This window comes from Stegastes partitus, unplaced genomic scaffold, assembly GCF_000690725.1.
Source record: "Stegastes partitus isolate 25-593 unplaced genomic scaffold, Stegastes_partitus-1.0.2 Scaffold21, whole genome shotgun sequence".
In the NCBI taxonomy this organism is placed as follows: Eukaryota; Metazoa; Chordata; class Actinopteri; family Pomacentridae; genus Stegastes; species Stegastes partitus.
This window is the reverse complement of record NW_007577752.1, coordinates 826,722-835,158: the sequence shown is the minus strand read 5'-3', so window position 1 is coordinate 835,158 and position 8,437 is coordinate 826,722. Positions and strand designations below refer to the sequence as shown.

General features: G+C 39.7%; 1 protein-coding gene across 1 annotated transcript; it reads left to right on the top strand.

Annotated features, from left to right (window-relative positions):
* Positions 1 to 211: 211 nt before the first annotated feature.
* Positions 212 to 4,374, top strand: cunh11orf58 (chromosome unknown C11orf58 homolog). Its single transcript, XM_008294292.1, has 5 exons — positions 212 to 367; positions 2,430 to 2,513; positions 2,676 to 2,736; positions 2,950 to 3,059; positions 3,769 to 4,374. The coding sequence occupies exons 1-5, from the start codon at positions 314 to 316 to the stop codon at positions 3,991 to 3,993; spliced, it is 534 nt and encodes a 177-aa protein (XP_008292514.1). The 5' UTR covers positions 212 to 313; the 3' UTR covers positions 3,994 to 4,374.
* Positions 4,375 to 8,437: the final 4,063 nt, after the last annotated feature.

The following is an 8,437-nucleotide window of genomic DNA, read 5'->3' as shown; positions in this document are numbered from 1 at the left end:
CCTCATTTCACATTTTCCTTTTTTTGGTTCTGGCCAAAACGGTAGCCTAAATGTAATTATCAATACAACTATATGAATATATTATAATAAATGGAGGGAGTGCTGCTTTATTTTGATGATCAGTTTTGTCATTTAAATGCGCCGCAACGCGACCCTCCGCAGGGCGGCAGCACTGAGCTAACAGAACCCACCGCAACACCAGCGAAGAAGAGCACTGCGGAAGTGGCGACACGGAGGATTGTTGACAAATCTAGCTAGCTTTGGCTAGGTGGCATGATAGTTTATCGACGTTTTAGCCAAGCTGTCGTTCAGAATGAGTTATCCAGAGGACAGGCATGGAACAAAACGACCTGCATCTCCCAGTCAAGTGAGTAAAATTATAAAAAGTGAAGTTAATTCGTAGGTTAAAGCTATGGAATACTCAGATATGGTTTGCATTGTGTTAGCCAGGTTGCTAACGATATGGTACAACTGCTTTAATATGACACCTGAGCACATTGCAGTAACAACAAAGTCCAGTCACCTTATTTAGGTTAACCTAAAACTTTATTGCATAAAATGTACTACACATTGAATTGTGTTATATTAAACTGATTTACGACAAATGGGTTCGGTTCGGGGATAAATGATTGCACGTTTGACAAGTTTTGATGAAATTTTGACTGTAGGTCAATGATTACTGACCACATCACACGTCATCTACCTTTTTATTTACTACTATCTATTTTTTGTAAGTATGACCACGTAGCATTTAGTCAGTTTGCAACTAAAGAAACAAATAGATTGAGGACAATCTGCTATCTTCATGATATTAAGTCCATCACAACATCCCTGCATCCAAAATATAGTCCTAAAATGTTAAACCAACAATCCAAATCGCTAAAGTATAGACTGCCTGCCTGTAACAACTATTTTACTGATGATTCATTTATCAATTACTTAAATAATCAGTTCATTCATGTGATATTATATCTAATATGTTCTGTTTAAAAAGTTACAAAATAGATAAACTGGAAATTTCAGCACTGCAAAAACTAATTAAAAAGAGAAAATCCAAATTCACGGCCGTTGTCTTTAAGTTATGTCTATAGTCGGTTTGTCAGATAATGCTGCGATTCCAAAATCAGACTTTTAGCAGTAGTTAATAGGGACATCAGTAGCAGGACATACTAACAAGAGATTCCCAGACAGTTACGGACCATCACCTTTATACTATTTCTGTCTATGAAAAACTATTGATGTTCTAGAGGGACGTTTTAAATAGAAAGTCAAACATTGTCTTTTCGTTTCTGTTTCGATCAAAGTATCTTGAAGTGGATATAAGTAGCTCTCCAGCTTGGTGACAGCAGGACATCCATCTATCCATTATCTATACACCGCTTAATCCTCTCTAGGGTCGTGGGGGGGCTGGAGCCTATCCCAGCTGACTTAGGGCAAAGGCAGGGGACACCCTGGACAGGTTGCCGGTCTATCACAGGGCTACACTTAGAGACAGACAACCAAACACACTCACATTCACACCTACGGACAATTTAGAATCACCAATTAACTTTAGCATGTTTTTGGACCTTGTGGGAGGAAGCCAGAGAACCTGGAGAGAACCCATGCTGCAAGGGGAGAACATGCAAACTCCACGCAGAAAGATTCCGGTGCCCGACAGCAGGACAGAGTTTCGTAATTTCTCAAGCTCAGTGACATTTGTGCTGATTAGCTCTTACTATCACAGAGGCAGCTGTTGTACACAAGACATTTCAATCCAGTGATATGAAAAGCAGTTAATAAACCACACTTTAGTCTCTCATATTTAAGCTCTTTCCATAGCAGCTTTATTGGGAATTTGGTTGTGTTAATTACAATACATGTGAGCACAGAAGAAGGAGAGAAATAAACAGCCTCACAGTCTCTGCTTGCTCATTGTGCTGTGCTCCTGTGTTGTGGTACTGTAACTTTGCTCAGTGTCAAACCACACTTTTTGTTTTGTGATAATTTGAAGTACTTCCATACTGTTAAAGCCTTGGGACTTTGGAAACTTTGACACTGAACCAAGTTGGACTGGAGCCAAAAACGACTGATGCTGTTTTGCAACAATTACGCAATGATACTGAAGAAAAGCAATTGTTAAAATAAATTGAAGTTTTTAAAAAAAAACATGCTTTTGGACTAATTTTGACGTTGATGCATTTTCAACATCATCAATTATGTCGACTAACTGTGACGGCTCTTTGTAAGACAAAGAGAAGCAGCTATTAACATTTGAGAGCCTTAAACCGTCAGCTGTTTTGCATTTTCTCTTTAAAGGGCCTTAAGGTGTTATTTAATTATACTGCTTTGTAAAAAACGTAATAATTTGGAGGCATTCTGTTGTGGATTAAGTTTTGCTCTTAATGTTCTTCTTCAGTTCAAATGGTGACAATATTTTATGTTGGCAGGATGGTTCTACCCAGTGGGCATCCGCTGATTTGGGAAGTGACGAGAGGAGGCAAAAGTTTTTGCGGTTGATGGGCGCTGGCAAGGTTAGTTTGATGTATTGCAGATCACCTTGTTTTAAATTCACTTTATTGCCTCCCCCTTGTTTTTTGGTAATTAATTGATTGCTTTTTTAAAAGACTGTTTTAGTTTGTTGCTGCCAGAAGTTGTGACGATTAAGAGAAAAGGGGATTGTGTTTTTTTTCCAGAAAGAACCCACTGGGCGCCTGGTCATTGGTGATCACAAGTCAACATCCCACTTCCGTAGTGGTAAGCTTTTTTTATTTAGCTTTTGTAAAATGCAGTGTTTTGCAAGACATGTCCAAGCTAATGTCCCATGCCACTTACCCATGCTGCATCATCCTTATGCCCAGTGCAATTAACCCGGCTTCCCTACTACACATCTGCCACACAGATCTATCCATGCATGGATAGACCTGCAATGGCTGGGTGTGCCTGCTGTGACTGGTGTCTCCTCTGCAGGTCAGGAAGATAGGAAGATCAATGAACAGCTGGAGATACAGTACCAGCAGGGCATGGATGGGAAGCTGTCCGGCCGCAACCGGAGACACTGTGGTCTGGGTTTCAGCGAGGTGAGTGCTCGTCTCAGGCCAGAAGAGAGAAAAGGGAAGGCCACAGACTGGACAGGGCACATCCAAGAAGAGTTTTTTTTTTTGTTAGTTTTTTTTTTTTGAATATTGTAAAAATTACAGTAGATACACACCACATTAAAGGAACTGGATGATGCACAGACTGTGAACTGTAAATGTATACCATGTCTAGTGAAGCAATGTTGGTGCAACAATCATTACTAAGTGTTCAAACGTTTTAGCAGGACAAAGCTAAACCATCCTTATGTTGAGATTGTCAAAGAACATTTTCCTCTGCATTTAGCAACACTTACTGCCCGCATGACAGTTTTACCTAAATAAAATATGCTCACCTATGATGTAGAAGCTTTTTTCTTTTAGTCTGTCAGATTCCTGATGGAAGACTCTTTGAAGCTGTGTTGAGGCTGAGGGCCTAAACACACCAACGTAGACCTGGAAAAACTAACAATTTAAGTGACTTATTGCAGTTATCAGTCCTTCTCATCTAAACTTTAAGAGATAATGTGCCAAATTGCGTTTTACATTTTTTATGATATTTTTTGCTATATGTGTAATGTTACATTGTTGGGGGGTCATATTAAATCCCATCTGTTTACACTTTGGGTTTCTAGAATGTTCTGTTGTCAGACAGATCACCTCTGTGTGGACAAAAGAAAAAACCTTCAGTAAATCATCTTTCTGTCATCTACAGCCTGACCCAGAGCCAGAGTCATTCCCCCCACCACCAGCGGACGATCAGGAAAAAGAAGCTGAGCCTGAGAAGTCCGTCAGTGAAAAAGAACCCACAGAGGCTCAGGACAAAGACTGCGAACCCGACTCAAAGGAAAAAACATCGGAACAGGCCAAGCCCAACTCGGATAGTAGCAGCGACGAACGGAAACACAACTACAAAATGGCCTTTGTGAAATCAACATAGTGCTGCGAGGGAGAGAGATTAGTTTTTGTAATGTCAAATTTGTACATTTTGATGTTATTTGTTTAACAGTAGACAATAGTCACCCTCTACTTTAGTCCTGTTACTGTGTAGAAATAGGGCACCGGGGCTCCTTGTTTAGCTACATCCTGATGTGCATGTCGTCAGAGATTCCAGTCTGCAGGCTGAAACATCAGCTTTCAGCGGACCGGATGGCGAATGGTCCACTTTTTATTTTGTTTGGACATTTTAACAGTAACTGCATTGGCTCTGAATTATGTTGGATTAAACTGGATTACTTGCCATTCAGCATGACTGGTGTGCACATTGTGAATTTTGTGATTTCTTTGTTTGAAAACCAATAAAAGGAAGTCTCAGTTGTAACGTTTGCTGTTCTTAGCATTACAAGAACAGCTGCCCTCAGAGAAAAGGAGGTTTAAGATTGTTTGCATGATGTGTACTTGTGGACTAAACACAAAATCACTGTGTGCTCGTTTTGTGCAGGGAAGCCCTCTTCAGCAGAAGGCATTTATTCAAACATTGACAGTTTGTGAAGGGGGCTTTTCCACAGCTGATAAGAACAAATCCACCTTTTCAATCAGGCAGGAATTTTGATGCTGGTTTTTGAACACATTGAAGGTTGTTGCAGTAAAACTATAGTAGTTGTGTATGTAGAATAGAATAGAACTTTATTGATCCCTTTGGTGGAAACCTCAGGGAAATTGCTGTGTGTGATCATTGTGGGGATCATTTGAATCATAACTAATAAATTGTGTCCACAAAGGGGAATGTAAAAATAATCCAAAAAGCTCACATTGGAGATGATCTCAAGTGAAGTTGATTTGGATTTGTCGGAGTTTTTTTTTATCAAAAAGGTGATAAATGTTATATTGCTTGTTAGTGCCACATTAGCAGTGCAGCCGTCACAATGACATTGTTAGTTTAAACAAAGAGGAAATCAGACATAAAAGCGCCCACAGTGTTGTGGCTCACACAGTGTTTGTGAACATCAGGCGGATGCGCTGTTGCGCAACACAGACCGCAAGTACAGGAAGCGTAGAACCGGCTGGCAGAGCGAGGAGGTGAGACACTTCTTTTAACCGTTTGCATAAAAACATAAAAAGAAATGTTGAGTTTACGGATACATTCTGATGGATTACTTTACTATTAGTCTGATGTCCAGATGTTTTGTTGAAGACACGCCTGTCTCTGGGGACAGACTGACCGCAGCTCCTGGGGTCCTGTGGATGTTGTGACAGAGTGTATTTTAACCCAAAACACTTTCTGCTGTTGTAATCCGAACCAAGTTGTTGAATATAAATGACAGAATGATTAATCTGTCCACAGTTGTGTAATATTTGTTCTGTTTACTGGAAAATGGCTTCTGCCACTGTGTGGCAAGTGTTTACCTCCATCTCTCTCTCTATACCTGTCCTTGTTCTTCCTGTCCGCCGGTAATGTTGCTCTTGCAGTCAGAGCCGCGGTGGCGCAGTGAGCTGGATGTGAGTGACCAGTCATTGAAATAAATCTGCCATGAAGGCTGAAGATTTATCTCTCTCTCTACTTTTTCACCCGAATGCAACGTGCTGCAAAGTCTTACAACTCATCATAACCTCAGAGTGGTTCCGAAGTTTATTCAAAAAACAGTTTGTGTCCTAATCAACGAGACACAAATAAAACGAAAGTAAAACAAAAAATTACGATCCACAGTCCTGTGACTTCACTGCAGAAACTTTTACTTTTGTCGCACTTTACAGTAGAACATGTCCAACATCTGTTGCAGTGTTGACGCAGGTACATCCGTCCATCCATTATCTATACACCCCTTAATCCTCATTAGGGTCATGGGGGGCTGGAGTCTATCCCAGCTGACTGAGGGTGAAGGCAGGGGACACCTGGACAGGTCACCAGTCTATCACAGGGCTACACTTAGAGACAGACAACCAAGCACACTCACATTCACGGACAATTTAGAATCACCAATTAACCTCAGCATGTTTTTGGACTGTGTGGGAGGAAGCCAGAGAACCCGGAGAGAACCCACGCTGCACGAGGAGAACATGTAAACTCCCAGATGCCGGGGACGCGAACCGTGAAGCAGTGAAGCAACAGTGCTACTAACTGCGCCACCTTGTAGCCATTAAAGAAAAGACAAAATTCACAATAGTCACTCCAATAACTAGAAACTAAAAAAAGTATTTATAAAAAAATGCTAATTTACAATTTACTGAAATAAGACATTGCTTTTGAATTGTGGCTAAAAAAGAATAATTTTTAAAAACAAACAAAACTGTTCTGGACAAATCAGAGCACTTTGCTGATGAGCAGTGGCCACAATCTAAATACCTGTCAACAGGTGCAGAAGTCTGGTTGAGAGTAACAGAAAACACTTGATTGCAGTGATTGGCTCAAAGGGTTGTTCAACAAAATGTTAGTTTACAGGTCCCATCATGCTTGTTTACTTGTTTTTTGTTTGTTTGTTTGTTTGTTTTTAATATTTCTGTTGAACCACAATTCAAAAGCAATGTCATGAGTTTCATAACCTTTTTTAAATTTATTACTACTTTTGTCAATTTCAACTTATTTCAGTGACAGCTGTTTTTTTCCCTCTATAATTGGAGGGTATGAATACATATAACACTGTGCAGCAGAGCAGGCTGCAGTTCGAGGATTGTACTTGTATCACTGCTCTCCTTGGACCTCTGTTGCTACCAGCCAAACTAGTTAAATGTTTAAAAAAAGAAAAAGAAAAAAGAGAGAGAGAGAGAGAAAATTAAAGCTTTGATTCAAGGTGTATTCCTCCAGGCACATTTGTAGTTTTACAGGCTATTCCACAAAAATAGTACTTTCTAATGAACAAGTTATGGTTTTAAATGTTTACTCCATCCCAAATATTACTTTCTGTCCAAGTATTCATCATTTTAAAGGGTTATTCCATCCAGTTGAGTGTTCATACTAACTAGCTTTTGGCTACCATGTTATCTGGCCCAAAACAGAGTTAATGAAAAATGAGGGTCTTAAAAATGGGGTCCTGAAAATGCAGCTTCTTCTGCTGCTGACACACACTACTAGTTGGTGCTGACTCCAAAGGTCACCGTGTGCACATCTTTGTGAAGCCCTGCAGCAGAAAACAGCTGCTAGGTAGAGATAACAGAAAAAGCTTTGATTGAGAACACCTTGCACCAGCGAGCAAATTAGATGACATTAACTTCATAAAGAGTAAAGGATAGCCTCAATGATATGATGCATTAATGTGAAAACAATGTTTTACTGCTGTAGCTCCGTTTGGTGCAACTCATTTTTAACTAAGTTGTTTTGGATCACAATGGCTATTTTAATTTACTTTTCAATTGATTCATTCATTTTAAGTTGAAAAAATTTCAGAATTACCCAGAGCCCAAAGTGACAACTGTGCAATGTTTCTTGATTTGTACATGTTTTCTGGTGATGGAGCCCGAACAAAGTGGGAAGTTTCAAACTCCCCAGAAGTGCTATGTCCTCTGACAGTCTAAAGTTCCTCTGGTTGATGATTTAACTTCTACATCTCTGTCTGTCAGTGTTACGAGTTTAGGAGTTTTTCCATGAAAATAATCCCTTTCCTGTCATTTTTTCTCAGAGAAAATGATATACTTGTATTTCATCCGTCATATTGTTGATTTGAATAAGCTAATTGAAGCTCATTCTCATACTTCAGGTGTTTTTTCCCAGATGTACAACCTGAGATTCTAATCGTGTGCATGGGTGAGTTGAATTTTAGATTCAGCTGTTTTTGATTTTTCTTTATTGTTTAAACGTCTTTGTCATACAGTCATATGCTATGTATTTGTAATTATTATAACTATTATGTTTTGGAGAAACTAAAAGTTCCTCCACACTGAGAAATTTCCCATTTTAAAGCACGTATAGAGTTCAGCCACTGTACAGACTGTAATTTGTCTCTATAAGGTGTAAGATAGGTCTTACCTTGACAATGGATGTGACTGAAGAGACAGAAGAGTGTCCTGATAGAGCTCAGCTTCCTGCCTCATCCTGCTTGTCCATGAGAAGTGATGCCTCCATGCAGAATCGTCACGACTTCACCGAAGATGCACCTGATAGGTACATAAAGACTGTTTAGTTCTTTGTAGTGATTGCATTCATCAGGTACACTTATTTAGATGTTTCTTTATTTACATGTATCTTAGATATCAGTTTCTGCACTGTAAAGTCACTTGATGTGATGGTAGCTATGTAGCTGCATGTCTCTGATATAGATGAGAGTAAAGGATTGTTAGCTGTTACATGAAACACATAAAAACTGATACAGATTGTTGATCATGTGTTGTCATTGTCAATATTTCAGCAGATCGGTGCAGTTTGAAAACTCGAGCACACCTGCTGTATCCTGTGTGTCTATGGAAGGTAATTCCTCCATGAAGGCTCGCCCTGACTTCACCAATGAAGACCC